The sequence below is a fragment of the Melanostigma gelatinosum genome (genome assembly GCF_949748355.1).
Source record: "Melanostigma gelatinosum genome assembly, chromosome: 17".
NCBI lineage: Eukaryota > Metazoa > Chordata > Actinopteri > Perciformes > Zoarcidae > Melanostigma > Melanostigma gelatinosum.
Window position 1 is genome coordinate 18,511,010 of NC_136650.1, and position 17,189 is coordinate 18,528,198.

General features: G+C 42.3%; 1 protein-coding gene across 1 annotated transcript in view; it reads left to right on the forward strand.

Annotated features, from left to right (window-relative positions):
- Window positions 1-2,782: 2,782 nt before the first annotated feature.
- Window positions 2,783-17,189, forward strand: part of LOC306791182 (retinoic acid receptor beta-like) — a gene marked incomplete at both ends in the record, with an annotated part of 59,537 nt that continues 45,130 nt past the window's right edge. The window contains 2 exons of the mRNA XM_079287819.1: window positions 2,783-2,939; window positions 12,768-12,916. Coding sequence (XP_079143945.1) covers window positions 2,783-2,939; window positions 12,768-12,916 — 306 coding nt within the window. The remainder of the gene's footprint in view (window positions 2,940-12,767; window positions 12,917-17,189) is intronic.

Consider the following 17,189-nt stretch of genomic DNA (forward strand, 5'->3'; position numbering starts at 1 on the left):
CTTTTAATAACAAAGAGAAGACTTTCACAACAGTACGCATGCGCATGAGTAAACAATGTGTATAAAAATACACCTTTTGATGCGATTGATCAGTTGGATCTTTTTTTTTTGGGCCACTACTACACTACCCAACGATTGAGAGGAGTGAATTGCATTCAGAAAGAACTGATTTTCCCTTCAAGTCAGCTGCAGGCCACAGTTATGCACCTTGTGGTCTTCAGTTCTACATCCTGGACTCTCCCGTCCCGACCACTATTTGTTCTCACTTCAGTCTGTGGTCTGATACACCAGAAGAAAACCTCGGCGGAGAGTTGTTATTCATGTCTCTTTTTTATCTTAAGTAAGTTTAAGTAGCAATACTTCAGTGAAGAAATACTCTGTTACAAGTTAAAGTCCTGAGCTTAGAGACGCAGAAGTATATTCGGCAAAATGTAGTTCAATTGTGAAAAGTAGAAGTGCTCATTACGCAGCAGAATGGCCCCTTTTAGACCATTATATTATTGGATTATTGCTGGTGATGAAATACTGCATGAGCAGCTTTTTTATGTCGAAGCTGAGTTGAATTTGAACTGATTATATACTGTTGGCTGGTTAATCTGTAACTAAGCATCGTCCTGCTTTGTACAAACAAATCCTGTGTTTTGTGTGTAAAATCTTAATCTGTAATGTAACAACAGCAGTGGAATAAATGTAGTGCTCTGAGATCATGCTGTTGCTTTAGAGAATGGAGGTTTTTGCAGCCTTTTTCAAAATCAGATGTGGAAACTGTCCGGCAGAATAACAATCAACTCCGACTTTTGTTTTGAAATGTAGGACTTGGTTCTATCATCCTTCTCTATGGTGTATATGACCTTATGTGTGTGTTTGAAAGAACATGGTCACAGATGCCACAATCAATTAACAAATTAAAATGAACACTACGTTTCATGAGCTTTGTTTTAAGAGGCCTGATATTTTACTTCTTAAAGAAATGTGACTGAGTGTGATTGGAGTTTATGCACCTATATCGGTTTGGCTTCATCTGTTTTGGAGATTAAAACTTTATCCAAACAAGGAGGTCACGATCAAACTGCATGACGTCTGTATTTTTAAAGTTTTGGCCACAGCCCCGAATGTAGTGAAATGTACAATATGTTCCTCTAAAATGTAGAGGAGTGAAGGATTACAGCTCAGTTGCATTATTTTATTAAAAGTGATTCGGTGGCATGTAAAGCCGCAGGTATACATCTGTGATCACTAAAGGGAGGTGAGCCAACATTATGATTGTAGTAAATTGTATTAATTGCAGCAATCACACTGATTCTGTGTCTTTTTGTGCCTTCTCTTATTATTATTATCATTATTATTATTATCTTATTATGATGCTGAGCCTTTTTTTGCTCAGAACACATTCTAACTCATTATGTTTGTTGAGTACAAACTCCCTTCAAATGTCTAAAATCCAAATATTACACAATGAACATTAGTATATGGTGTAATCCATTACAGCCTGGCTCCATTCACTCTACTGCATCTACTGCAAATATCTGCCAATACATTACGATCAAAGAGTTTATCGTCATCACCATCGTCATCATTGCAGCAATCACATACATTACCTTGACGACATGCTGCTCACATTTTAAGTTGTTCAGTGCTATAGGCTGAACCACAACTGATCTTGATTTTATCAAGACTTTGTGTCATTTTATTGAAGAGAAAAAGCTAAACAGGATGCTCCAGATATGTCAAAATAAAGTTCAGAAAAAACGTTTCCTTTTTACAAATGAATGACACCGAGCAGATAATATCGTCTTTAACTTATGTTCAAATGTTATGACATTTTTATTATTATTATATAAATACCTGTTGGTGCTGTAACGCACATGGCCATTTATATCTGTAGGAATTAAGCATTTGCGTGAAAAGCAGCACCCATCAGAGCACATTGTGGTAATACTTCCTCAGCTTCAAAAAACAAAACGATTCAAATTTTAGGGACGCTCTTGTATTTTGTCCTTTCCAAGAATGAAGAAGAAGAAGAAAAAAGGATCTTTATCATTTGTCCGCCTGCGTTTCTTCTCTCCGCCTTTTGTTCCGCGCGCTGCGGAGCTGCAGTGATGTCAGCCTGCCTGGGTCATATGAAGGTCAGCAGCCTCGGAAGGGTTCATGCAAAGTTCACTCGCATATATTAGGCAATTCAATCTTTCATTCTCGGTGGCAAAACTAGTTGGAAATGAGCTGCACGGGGGGACGGGGGGGGACGGATAACCCATTCGTCATCGGAGAGGAGAGCGTGCTTTTAAACGCCGTCCGTGTTATTTTTGAGAATAGAAAAGAAGGATCCTCCAGTTCACGCGGGCTTTGCCGCTGCTGGTAACCGGGACGGGACGACTTCAATGAAAACACGTCGGGATATCAACATTATTATTATTATTACGAAGAAGTCCCGTTCACACGTCCGTGGCACCGCGCTGACTGGACACGATGCGAGGAATGGAGCATTTAGAGCAGCCGTGGAGCGTTTTGGTCCGAAATAATTCATGATTCCGGTGCGGGACGAAGGAGAACAAGAGGAGCGAAATCTACCGTGCCAAGAAGAAGAAGGAGAAGAAGAAGAAGAAGAAGAAGAAGAAGAAGAAGAAGAAGAAGAAGAAGAAGAAGAAGAGGAGGAGGAGAGGAGCAGGAGGAGGAGGAGGAGGAGGAGGGGGGAGAATCAGCGGAGTTTGATGGAGTTGTGTGCGCTTATGCCGGTGATTTTTATCCATAACGCACAAGACTAGTTGAACGACGCGCCGTCATCATGTTTGACTGCATGGACGTGCTGGCCGTGAGTCCCGGGCAGATGCTGGATTTCTACACGTCCAGCCCGTCCTCCTGCATGCTGCAGGAGAAGGCTCTGAAAGCCTGCATCAGCGGACTGGCGCACAGAGAGTGGCAGCACCGCCGGAGCGCACACTGTAGGTCCAACTTCTCCTCGTCTCTTGTTATTGTTGGTGTTGTGGTTTATTGGCTCGACTTAAAGGCGCGTGGATGCAGCTCTGAGTGATGATGAGTGCTGTCTGATGAGTCACAACAAGTTTGCCAAAAAAAAAAAGGGGGGGGGGGGGCTTCCAGATCTGATAATTACTGCTGATCTGATAATGCTCGTTTCAAATCAGAAAAATGAGGGAATTGCACTTTAGGAGTTGTTGGAAAACTCTTGGAAACAGGACGCCTGAACGCATCACAGGCGCTTCACAAAAACAACAGGAGGATTAATTCTCTAAACACAGAGGAGGTATATTTTTAGAGTGACATGATAAAGTAAAATTGTGTGTGATGACAACAAAAAAAGTTAGTTTTTCATGGTAAGATTCAGCAGAAAACTCTCCAGAACGTTCCCCAAACGTCATATTTCACCACCGTGCGCGGTCATAAATTCTCAGCAGTGGTAGCAGCCCCAAACCTGCTGATGTATGGTCTCAGATCAGTTCAGTTCAGAGAGCAGTGGGCTGGAGGAATGTGGAGAGTAAACACAGGCGGCGTTTCCACACCTCCTCCCCGGCCGCACATGACAGGAGGGGCGGCCATGGCGAGCCGCGAACCTGCGGTCTGTGACACTGATTTAGATAAATGACCCCGCGGACTTTTCAACAAGATTCGCGGGCTGCTATCGCAACATGTCCACTTCTCGCGTTTTGAATTGGCCGAGGCTGACCGATGGCTGCCTCTAGTTTGTTTTGTCCAGGAGACTAATGGATGCTTTAAGGGCAGCTGCATTCCTCGGAATTTATTTATATGATCAGAATTCACATTTAGGTGATCATGTGAGGATAAAATCATTATGAGAGCAAAAGAAATGCAGGATGGTGAATAGTTTGGCTAGAAAATATATAAAAAATACTCTGGTGCAAAAACTACATTTGTTGTAAATATCTTCTCCAGATCTGGATCACCACTTACTGTGAGCTCGTGAGGCACTTGTCACTGTTTGTTTTTCACTGTCATCCTGCTGCTGCTGCTGCTGCTGCTGCCCGTGATTTATCCTCATCTGATAACGACCAGCCTCCAGCTGTCATTCCTCAGGAAGTGTTTGCTCAAGGGCACTCGGGTAAAAAGAGGCTCTTATCAGTGGAGGGAAAGTGCAAAAAAAAATGACAGTAGCCACTTTAAATGCTTCGCTCTGCTGCAGGTCAGTGTTTGATGAAAAGCTCTCTGAAAGCAAAATTTGAGATGATAGAAAACTGCAAATTACTTCTTATTTTTGCGATTAATGGCTTTGCCTCTAAATTCAAATCACAAGTTCCCAGAGTGCAATGTTGCATCTTTTATCCAAGTACATTAAATTATTATACGTGACAAAGCTAGAGAATCTTAATTCATGGAATATTTGCTTGAAAAAGTATTTTAATGTTGAATTACAATGAAGTCTTTGGCAGTCCACTAACCATCTAATCATTTTAAGCTTTTTAGACCAATAATAAAAATATACCAGCATTTGTAATTTCTTTTTTCATCATAATCGTGATGTTAAACTTGTTGATAATGTATGAAAATAATCTAAAGTGTGAAAGGGATTTCTTCAACGAAAGTTTTTATTCACGTCATGAGAGTTTGTTCACTAAATGTATAAAAATGTATTTGAAAAATTGGACAGATTCTTTAATTTTTTTAAGTAAAAATGTAATTTCATCCTTCCAGATGAACCACATAACTTTCATTTCGCCCATATACTTATTCTATATCATCATCCTATTTCTAACACTTGCAATTGGAGTCAATATTCTCAGAAAATTTGACCTGACACCAAAAAAGAAGGTCTCAAATACTTTTTTCCTAATCAATAATCCCAATAAATGCTGAATTATATTTTCTGTAATTTGAAATTCTTCAATGAATTGTAGATTATTTTATTTATTTCAATTAATGTCAGTTACTCCTGTCATCAATCCTTAATCTCATGCTCATTATGAATCGCTTATTGTGCGTTACATCCATAACCTTTTTCAAAGTCAAGTAGAAAAAGTGAAATTAGAGGCAAAACACTTAGACATGAATCACCCACACAATCACTGTCAATATAGTCTATGGTTTTATTTAAATACTTAAAATAGTTCGCTTCAAATAAAAAAAAGTTGTAATTCAATTATTAAATCATAATCATGAATGTAGAAGAGAGTAGATAGTATTTTTGGCTTCGTGGTCCGTTAAAGATCAACTTCAGTTGTTTTATGTCTTAAATATACTTTTTGTACATTTAATGGCTCTATTATAAAGTGGCAGTCAGGTAAAATAGCTAAACAAATGTCCTGCGATGTCTGAACAGTTAGAGCAACTTCTTAAAAGGTTTGGACGGACTTTAAGAAGCTGCTCCGGTGGCCCCTCTTTGACAGGGCCGAAGCCTGGATTCTAACACCACTGGGGTCAAGACTAGGTCCCCACATACACCAAAGTCAAAATCCGGCATGCCTTTGTCACTCAGAGCATTAATGTTTGGTGTACGTATTACACACTCAGGTGTTTCGATTGGCCATGCCGTTAGACAATCGGTACGACACTCACGCTGACCTTATACGACTCTAAATGGGACAAACGAACATAGTGTTGATTTTTATTTCATGTTTTCTCACGATGAAGTCGTTCTGGGCTCGTAAAACGCCGCGTTGGCCTTTTGTGCTGTCAGACCCCTGACCGTTTCCTGTTTGAAGAAGGCGCTGTTTAAATTAGACTTTGATCTGAGAAAGCCTCTCTCAGGGTCACTGCAATGTTGGTTTATTAATTTATTTGTTCAGGATAATGGAAACCTCCTGGGTGTTAATTAACCGCATTGACAACGAGCCAACCATTAATGCACTTCCTCTTCCAGTTTAGATGCTAATTAAGAATGATCAAGGACCTCCTTTTACACAGATGAAATGGGCTTTGCGGACGAGGAATGGCTGCACATGATGCCCACGCCGTGCGAAGACAAATGAAGTTCACATTAAAAGCATCGAGTCATTGTATCTCATCAAAACAAATCCAAAAGCCATCTGACAAATAAGTGGAAAGGTGATCATCTATAAACGCCGGCGCTATTGTGACTTAAAAAGAGCCAGAGTGCGATGTTCCAGTGTGATATGTATATACGGCTGCTGCGTGTTGTGGGATAATTGGGGCCTTTTTGTCTTCAAGGCTTAAGCGCCTCTGATATGGACATGAAAAGCCATTAGCACAGCTTGCACAACAAGCTAATTTAGTGGGCGTGTGAAATGAAAGGCGGATGGGGGGAAATAAAAAGCGGTGTACAACAGTGAAATGAAAGGGAAGCTCTCTGATGCCAGGCATGTTTAATCGACATGATTAGGACAGCGTTGGGGTCCCACCAGGAGCGATACTGGCCTTCGAATAAATATCAAATACTCGACCGCAGCAGCAGAAAAAAACAGCTTTTCATGTTTTTTCCTCCCGTTTCTTAGAGTCATAGCTGTAGCCGTAACACAAGCTGCTTAACTCTGAACTCTATGTGTTTTAATCTGGGTCCAGTAGAGAACTTTACTTTGTCGTGATGGTTTAGTTGTTGTTTCGGAGGCTTTTTAACCCTTTGAAAAATAAAACACGAAATATTTTTGGCATTAATGCAAGGCGAGTGTATTTGTGCAATTCAAAGCAATTCAAAGTGCTTTACATGAATCATAAAAAGACGTATAAGATATAAAAGAAACCGAAGAAAACAGCTGAGAGATAAAGTCATATCATACGTGGTATGTGTGGACAGACAGGAAGCAGACGTGACCCGGCAGAAAGACAGCCGAGAGGTCTGGTGCTTCATAAAACACTTTCAAAGTCCAGAACTAAACATTTCTGGCTTCGTGGTCTTTCGCATTACGGACTTTTAATTCTTCTTCTCTGGCACCAAAAACAAAACAATTAAAATGTTTGAAATGATTCCCAATGAAACAATAAAATGCCGAGGCGTGCCATGTGATGGAGTTCCTGCTTGAGCCTCTTTGCACTTTTTATGAATTCATTCAGATCTTCAGAAGCGATTTTGCGGATTATTAAGGGGGACAGCTTGAAGCTGGAATTACATTTGAAAACGTAATCGTGAATCTAAGACTTTGGAGAATACGGTTGCGTTTGATTTCAGTCTGTTAAGGATCAACTTCAGCTGTTTTTAACCCTTAAACTGACTTGTTGTGTGCACATGTACCGTAACTTGAATAAAGAATGTTTAAGGGGCCTGGTGGAGGTGTACAGTCACAGGCTTTCGCTCCAGAGCATTCAAAATGAATATTTTGATTGTAAATGCCAGCAGGAATAGTGACAAAGTTAAGGTCTAGCAAAATACTGTATAAGGCAAATGTTTTCCCTCAGATATAAATATTTTTTAGCAACAGAAAAATTATTTCTGTGGCTGAAAATAATCTATTTTTTTTTTTTACATTTCCTTGTGTCAGCTGACACGTCCCTTGTTTGCCACACCCTTCCCACAGCTCCTCACTCCTCTTGACTGTTTTCTAACAGCGCTGACTCCAGAATCCAGTTACATCTAAAAGTGCTGGCTGGGGGAGAATAAAAACCGTACCGGCGCTGTGCTTTTAAGGCCACAAATTCCTGTGGATTAAAAAGAAACCTCTCGCATTTCAGCCACCTTACTTCTTTCCTCCCTCTCTCGTCATCTGCTTTTATGGCCGTCTTGGTTTCTCGCTCGCTTTTCGTGAAAGCTTTGAAGTGGCCGGGCACCTGTTGAGTTTGGCGCTGCTGCTTCCCGTCAAACGTGTAGTTTGACCTCGGCCCTGCTATCATCCCCGCGGGTCGCCACGAGGTCACGGCGGTGGTGAAAGGGACGGGTTTGGGGGGGGGGGGGGTTTGGTCACATGACTGCCTGGGAATCTTTAAACCCAAACGCTTGATAATGCCTCGTCAGTAGATGAAGTCGAGAAATGAAGTCAAAATTGGGAGTTTTTCCTTTGTCAAATGTGGATTTCGAAGCCCTGATGAAAAGCAGATCCCCACCTCTCCTCACCAGACGTGGAGTCAAATGACTTGTTCCTCATTGTTATTTTTCCTTTCCTTGAGTGTTTAAAGCTCTTCCAAATATCCCCCTCTGTAAAAACGCATCAGGAGAGCGGAGCAAAGCTGCTTCTCATTTGGTGTACTCTGGGTGAACTTTGACCATTTCCTCTGACTGGGCCTGCTGTATGTGAGCTATGCGCTCGGCGCTCCTGCAGAGACAACCTGGAGGAAAAAAACACTCTGAGACTGGACGGAGCGTCAGCTGAGTGAAGGGGTAGAGGAGAAGGAGGAGAAGGAGTAGGGGGGGGAGTAATATTCCTCTAATCCTCCCAGGCTATGCCCACTGCTCCACACCCAAATCACCACAGCTTTCTCCTCAACACAAACCAAATACACAAACACCCCGAGGAGCTGCAGGAAATGCCTCTCTTTCTCTTCATCCTGCCTCCTTTCCCTTCTTTTCTTTCTCTCTCCTCGTTTCTGCTGATCCTTTATAATTTGTCAGGTTTAATTCAATCACTTTGACTTATGGTTCTTGCCTTTCAATTGATTTTTATTTGAGCAAAAATGAAGCACTGCTTTTCTTTAAGTGCACCTTTCCCTTCCATTATCTGCAGCAGAGAGGCAGCTTTGTCCTAATTCCGAATGCGGCATCGTTGTGTTTAAACTGCCCGTGTGCAGCGACAGACTTTGCTTCGGGTTCTTTGCCATCTGTTGGTCCCGTGGACCATGTGGGGAGAGTTTTACATGTCACTTGTTTCCAGACTGGGGGAACTGGATATAAGGACGTAGAGGACACGGAGCGGATAGATGACGCTGCAGCTCTGCAGATTACTTCTTCATTACCTACATGTAACCTCACATCCTGCCTCACACTGCTCATTTCGAGCTGGGCCAGTGTCAGTGTTCGGGTTTTTCAAGCTGACCGCGGCGCCCACTGTATCTTTTTTGACGGTTGTTGCCAAGAGCCTGTCGACAATTTACCGGTAATGACCGTTTTCTGTTGCATTGGATTTGTGTCTCCATTCAGAGCATGCAACGGCCCATTCTGCCCACAGATTTGATCATAAACTATATTTTTTAGAGACATTTGTAAACACAAAAACGAACAGTTACAATTTTGGTCACTCTGTCGATATTCTTTTGGGGGGTATTATAGTATTGGCAGTACATAAGCAAACAATAATATCTTGCACACACATTTTTGCCAATTTACAAAAATTGTTTCCAGTTGGGCCTCATTCTCTATTGGCATCCAATACTATTGGCAATTTTAACGCTGTTCTCCTAAAGTTTGTTTTGATGACATCTGGGAACATTTGGATATTTTTAAGTCAGACACAAACGTTACGGTCAGACAGGTTGTAACATTAGAAGTCTGGAAGATATCAGACCGAGGCTGTGTTCGAAATTGCATACGAGCACACTATTCATAATAAGTTTGACGTACAATTTAGAATGTAGTGCATGTGAGAAATGCCTGAATGTATACTACGCAAGCCAGAATTATGAGTATGAGAAAAGTATATGCAAGCGCCGATTTGCCTCTGATCTGGAGCTTTTGTTGGGGGGGGGGGCTCCAATTGCTGTTAGCGAGTGGAAAATCATGGCTGAAGTCGTTTAGTTTGAACTTGGCATTAGAGAGTTAAATGTTGGCCAAAATCAGACCCAAGTTGTTATAAACCAAAATTAGATGCATTTTCTTGGTGAATTGCCAATTGCCAGTTACGCAGCCACAACTAAACTTGAGCTAACGTTAGCCACTATCATATCCAACCAAGTAAGGCTTTAACAGAAAAACACAAAGGTTGTATTTTATTATGAACTTTATATTTGTCAGTGGAACATTGTGTTATTTCTTCTTTTAAACGTTACATTGCATGACTTTTATTTTGAAACTGGCACTAGTCGCAGCAGATGATTGTCTTGATCTGATGAAGTCGCGGCGCCTTTATCAGATCAAGACACGAGGAGATTATCACATCTTTCTCAATGTTATCAGTCAAAACTAATTCTAAATTTGCAAGCAAAGTTTTTAAAGTACGACATTTCACGTGCACTTTCATCAGCTGTGTGCTTTTCGGAGCTCATCCCTATGGCTGACGCTCATAAAGGCCAGTATTTATCTGGGAGCTCCCGGTGTCAGCAGGCTGCGTCCCAGTAGACGGGCCAATCAGAGGGGCTGTTTTCTCTCGTCTTTCCCCTCATTCAGCCTGCAGCCTCCAGCAGGGTGTGTGCGCTTTCCTGTTTGACCCCCGGCGGCAGGTTCAGCCAGAGGCCAAGGGTTCAGCAGCCACAGATTTTTCTCTGGCTGCTCTTAAGCCAGACTCGCCGTGTGCGCTTGTCTGTCACCAGCCTTTATCCCTCTAATGGAGCTTTCTGTGTATGTTAACATGCGGGGAAGTCGACTCAAAGTTTAATCACGCAGAAAATAGAAAAAGGCTCCCCTGCACCTGATAGGGCCTATACGCCACCACACAGGTACCCATTGACCACCCCCTCCTTACACACACACACACACACACACACACACTCTGAGGGGTGTAATGAATCTACGTTTATGCGTCCCATCTGTCTGCAGGTGGTCACACCGCCTCCCAGACGCAGCCATGAGTTTCAAATAGGCAGTGGGGCTGAATTGTTGGCACTGCCGCTCCTCAATGTGGGGCTACCCAGCCGTCACAAATGCTCCGAAGCCATATCAGTAACAAAAGTATTTTTCCTCTAGATGTATGTTAAAGTGCGCCGCGCCTCCCGGGGAAGGCTAATACACATTGTGTTTTTGCTCCAGTGGTCATACATCCTCATCCTCATCTCAGATGAACAACCTTGTTTCACTTCTTACATGTTTGATGCAGGACAGAGACATTACTGTGCGGTTTCTCTGTAGTGAGGAGGCAAAGGGACGAACTCCGCTTGTGGATGAAGTGTGGATATGATGCTCGACATTTGAAATGAAACGTGTAAAAAGGGCCTTTGGTTGTACGAACACATTACATTAAAAAAAACACGTTTCTCTTCCTTAAAGGTCTTGAAAAGGTTTTGGTATCAGTACTGAAACCCCAGCCCAACTTGTACGCTGTATTGGTTAAATGCTCGCACAGACACAACGCCAAAGCGTCGAGTCCCCTTCTCTCCCCTATCAGATGGCTTTGTGCGTCAGACCACTGGCTTGCCTCCAGCGCGGTGTCTCACCATACATCTGCTTTATGTGCAAGCTGCTTCTCACTGCTCTCTGCCAACAACAGAGGGAAACCATTTGGAGCGACGAGATGATCCGACTTCAATGAAAACAAATGTCTGTGTGTCTGTCTGTCTGTCCTCGTCAATGAAAGCAGGTGAAACCTGCAGTTGTTTCAAGAATGGAGAAATAACGTGGCTGACTGAAGTTGTTGACTCTCAGATGAAATTCAGACCGGCGGACTTTTCAAAATCCCAACGCAGGACCATTATGTTCGCTTTATACAAGTCTTCTTAAAGATTCTGCAGAACTCTTAAGCAGTTGCTGCTCTCACAGTGTCGTAACGAGTCACAGAGACCCAAGCTGTTCCTCAAACCCAGATAAGAGCGAGAATCGATAGAGTTATGAATCATCTCATTCGAATTCACCTCGATGATCATCTTACGTTCCCATCCCTTATTACAGGGGTAACATGCATTCTCACGCACAGTGCCGATGTGCCGCAGACTTGTTAAGTCTTCCCTGGAGCCACTGGAAGCTGCTGAATGCAAAGCTGCAAATTCAACCTGCGCAAAAAAAGTCACACAGGGTTGAATGTAGCCGAAGATGAGATTAAACCGCCAGGGAATTCCATGCAAGGGCGAGGGTCCAGTAATTATAAGAGCGTGTCCCTTACCATCAGTAATTGAGTTTACTCTGATGAAGTACGGAAGAAAGTAATCGAATCAGCAGCGATGCTGGAGAGACTGTTCTCCATTTTCTACGCAGATAGGCTGTGTGCATGTGGACACAACGGTTCGGTCTGTGCATAGGTTCAAAGTCTGGTACATTTTCACTAAGTTTGTTATGAATCTTCAAGTACTCTTCAAGTAGTTTTTTATGTGTCAACAAATTACAAGCACATCTACTATAAAGAATACGGTTTAATGTCTCCTGCCTGCTTTCTGGCGAGGCTGGTTTTAAGACCGACGTGTGAGTTATTGTTAAGTATTTAGTACTCAGTGTACGCACTTATTCTAAGCCCAAACATCTTTTTTTCTAAACCTAACTAAGTGGTTAAATGTTAAATGTGCTAACCACGTAATGGGCTGTTAAAAGAGGTTGAAACAAAATGTTTTGTGAGGAAGGAAATGCATTAAACTCTTTGTTAGATCTCAATGTGTTTTGGTGAGAAACAAAAATGTTGTTCATTTTCAAGAAAACTCCACAGGGCACCTTGAAGATAAAGTGATAAAAGCCACACTTGGGGCTTTGTGAGGCTGTAGGCCTACAGTGGTGCTTAGTGCTACATGCTAACATGCGCTCAATGGCAATGCCTACATGCTGATGTTAAGCATGTTAGTTCAGTGTGTTTGCAAGAGGTTTGAATGGTGTTGAAACAACACGTGTTGAAGTCAGATTTTAACCAGATTATGACAGATTTACCGACCATTGCCATCCCCGGAACTACTAGCATGGCTATGAACTTTGTATTTTCAACCTCCGAAAATCAACAGAAGAGTTTTCTGAATTTAGAGAGTTAACTAACACCATCAACGAATACCTTTCTAGTTCCAGGTGTCTAAATGGATCATTCAGCCATTTGAAACCTTCATCTTCTTTCTTCTCTTGTTTGCATTCCCCGCAGCCATTGAAACGCAGAGCACCAGTTCTGAGGAGCTCGTCCCCAGCCCGCCGTCCCCGCTGCCCCCTCCTAGAATCTACAAGCCCTGCTTCGTCTGCGAGGACAAGTCCTCTGGATACCACTATGGTGTCAGCGCTTGTGAGGGCTGCAAGGTAGGACTCCAGTACCTCCCCACACTGTGACATGCTGTGTTTTCCTCTCTGTGTGACGCTGCGGGCATTTGCACTCCGAGCAGTTATTATTAACAAACACTGAAGTGAGAGTGTCTCAGTGTGACAAAGAGCTTTGTTTCCAAGTTTTCTTTATGAACTCAAAACAGCCACTGAACTCTCATTTCATACAATCAAAAGCACCAGGAGAGGCTCGTAAGTGGACCTTGATTGGGGGTTGTTTTGTCAAATGTTGTCGAACAAACTGCTGAGCATGCATCTTGAGAACCACCAGTAACCAAATTCAAGGGATCATCATCAAAAATGTTAAACGTTTATGTAAAAAATAATAATATTATTATATAAATCAGTGGTGTAAATGGCTGTATCACATATGTATACATTGTATATCATATAATTAACATAAAATTGTTAAACAAATAGCTTTACATTTGTTTGAGTTACCACCAGTCTGCATCACAATGAGACTGATGAAGAAGAGTCGGTTCCTCACATACCTCACGAAGGAATTAGTCATCTCGATATGTTTGGTTTTCATTTGTGCCGGCTTATTTTTTTGAATGCCTTCAGCGCCGCAGAATTAATTCCATTTGCCGCATTGTTTTAGCTGCAGAACACCTTTACGAATACAGCAAAACCAAAAAATAAATGCGGAAATGTTTTTTTCTTTTTTTTGTAATCTGGGGCATGACAGTACCTCCTCTGTCTCAGTCTGCCATTTTCAAATGTTCTACTTTTGGAAATTCCTTCCAACATCTGCTCTGCCAGCACTTGTCTGTCCGTCTCTCACTTACAGCAGCTGTTGCTAGGTAACCGCTCACGCCCGCATGCACGGAGACACATATACAAACAGTGTTCAGGAGCCTAGTCAGTGAAAAGGCTGCTGTACCTTTAAAAACATGATTTATTAAGTCTGCAACGTTACGTAAAACTGCTGATAAAAGTACATTACTTATTGGGAGCAGTAGTACATTACAGTGACGTCTCCTGGAGAAGTGCACGTGTCCTCCTCGCAGACAGCCTGTGTGATTCCTTCCCAGGCGATGCTGTTTTCTCCCATGCAGCCAGACTGCGCCGCGACGTCCTCTCTCTCCTTCCAGCCTCTGTAATTGAAGCAGTGGTATGCCAGGAATCCTTTGGAGTTTTTGGCCCAGAGGGAGGTGGTGATCAGCTCACTCACTAGGCTCTGGGTCAAACTAAGTTCTCCGCGGGCTCCCATGCGCCGATATAAGCCTCGTCCTAAAGGGCCTGTCATGACCTCTGACCTCGCTGCTCTGGCCTCTGTTTAAAAAGGTGCAATGTGTAAGAAAGATGTGGCCGTGATTTTAGTTTAAAAGGTTCAAAAACAATGAACTGACACTATGAACAGAATGTGAGGAGGTTACAGTGTATGTGTTTTCTAATGAAATGAGCATGCTAACCAGCTAGCCCTGACATGTCCTGTCTTGTAATACCACGTGTACCTCGAGAGGCGATAGTGAGGGACTGTAGCCTCCAGTCTGCCTGCAGTCCAGCATGAGAGGACAAAGAAGTAGAGCTGCCCAGACGGCTTGTCTATCACGTTTAAGGACAGGGCCTGTGTATGTTTTCATACTTTGGATTTAATCAAAAGTGGCGGAAACAAGAAAACAACCTGTTTTCCTTCATCTTCTCCGCCACTAGGAGACTATTTCTACAGCTAACTGTAAGTAAGGCTCCTAGAGCTGCTGCGTGCTCTCCTGGTGGTGGGGAGGACTTTCTGCCATGTTGGATATAATCCAATAAACAAACTATGAACGCTCACACAGCCTGTACAGCCCCCGGTTAGTGGCACAGTAAACATGGCTAACAATGGAACTTCATAACATAGCAGTGTTGTTTTGACCGGAGTTTCAGCAGTTTGGTCTTTTTGTTTTACACATTCTTGCCTTGCTGTTAGTTACTATTTAGCTTTTTTTCCTTTTAAATAACTGATAACTGTGAATTTAGATTGTATGGACCAAGAAGTAGAGGTGAAATGCTGCCCCCTATTTGTTTGGAGCAGATAGCCAGATCTTACACATTGCACCTTTAAGGAAAACTTACTATTAAAAAAAAAAGATATCAGTGCTGTTCATGAAGTATGTACACAACAGTTTAGTTTGGGGCACAACAAACTGGGACTGAGCACCCGAAGTGCAGATTGTGCTTCCCTAATGACGGATGCAGGTGGTGGATAAAGTGAAATCTCCGTCAGAGTGCTCCTGAGAATGCAGCCAATATGGTTTCATTCCATCCATCCTCTCACTCCAGACCGCTGCTGTAAAAATAGTTCACTTCATGGCAGAATGGCCTTGATTATTGTGACATCCTGACTCAAGAGGATTAAGCAGCGGATTATAGTTTGTTTTTTTCCCTCTGTGTTGTATTTCTGTCTCCATGGCGAAGGCATTGTTGTCTGCAGTGCAAGGGGCGAGCCCCTTCTATTCGGTAGATGCAACCAAGCATGCTGTACAGCTGTAGGCTTTTAGCCAGCAAGAAGAGCCTTTTACTGCCCAGTGAATGTGCCAATTAGAGCCACAAATAGACTCAAAGACACAACGTGTGTGTGTGTGCTTTGTAGGATATATATATATATCTATATATATATAGATATATATATAGATATATATATGTGTGTGTGTGTGAAGCACTTCAAAAACAATATCCACATTCACATGCATGCATATGCACAGAAGTTCCCAGCCCTGTATCTAATCATTCATGTGAACTTAACGGGTCCACTCAGACGTTGAGTAAGCTAATTAATAAGGTTACGAGAAACGCTATAACTAGTTTTTTTGCATTTTATATTGTATTTTATTGAACAAATCCTCATTTATTTAATAATCCCTTAACATATAAAATGTCAAATAATAGCAATGTGCAATTATTAAAAACAGAGAACAGCAGCAAAGCTTCCCATGTCAGAATCTGGAATCTATTCTGAGATAATAAACAACTTTTTTTTCATTTTCTGTCAATCCACTTACTGTTCTAGCAGGATGCCCATTGCACAAAGAGCAAGAGGAAAAACAGCATTACTGTAACACAATAGGTACAGTGGTAGGGAACTTTTAGGAGTGTGTGATTATTCTAGCATGACTGAGTTGAGTGTGTGTGGCCTTGACAGGCAGAGCTGATTTGAATTGTTAAAACGGGGTGCAGGCATATGCGCCTCCAGAAGCACATGCATATGCAACAGATGACAGATTCATCTGTGTTGACCCAAAGTCAAGAAATCCTCCAAAGTCATGGCAGCCTTCACTTTCAGTCACCCCCACACTTCCTGTTATTACTGTCCTTCTGAAAACTCCACAAAATGTCCCAGGCAACGTGGGAACATCGCAAAGACCCAAGAGGCAATCTGATCAACGCTTCTGCAACTTTATTCGAGCATGATTACTTTTCTACCTCTCCTGTTCATTGACGAACACAAGAAGAAAAAAAATGAAATATCTGGTTATATTTGGCTTTGCAAGCATGAGGAACTGCTGGCTATCTGTCTTCCTGTAAAGCCTCATATTTTTGGCATCATTTCCTGCAGCTAATGTTTCACTCCTAATCAAGTCCATCCGAATTTCTCACGGTAGAGGAAACTTAAAGGGCTGTTGCAAGCAAATGATGAAAAATCTTTCTAATTCCAGAGCAACCTCTCTTTCCAGAGAACAGGCTGTAAACAGATTACATAGGGACTATTTCTTTGCGAGAAAGTTGCTCAGATGAAAACACAGTAAAGTCCGTTGGAATTTTTAAAGCCCTTTTCTGACACACACTCTGTTCCCTAAATGTGCTGGCAATTTGACATATTGCTCTCCCATGAACCTCGGACTTTAGGGCCTTCCAGACACAACGCGACCACAGCACTTCTGTGTTCTGAAGCACATTATTTAAAATGGCTTGAGCTGCGCCATGACAGCTTATGATATACACTTATAAAGTGTGAGCATTGTGGCTCTTCCTGTAGCGGTCCTGTCTAATTTGAAGAATGCAGGGGTCAAACTCATTTTAGTTCACGGGGCCACATCTCACTTTTATCTCAAGTGGGCCGAACCGGGAGCCCTGAAAGGTGCTGTGAACACAGGCTTCCCATTTACTTCCTTGAAGAAAAAGTAACTGGTCCATTTTTCTTGGAAACACTTGCAATTTATTGAGAAATGAATTTAAGTTGATGACATCGCTGCAATTTTCACACTTTTCAAAGTCAGCCCATGGGGGCCGGATTGGACTTTTTGGCGGGCCAGTACTGGCCCTCGGG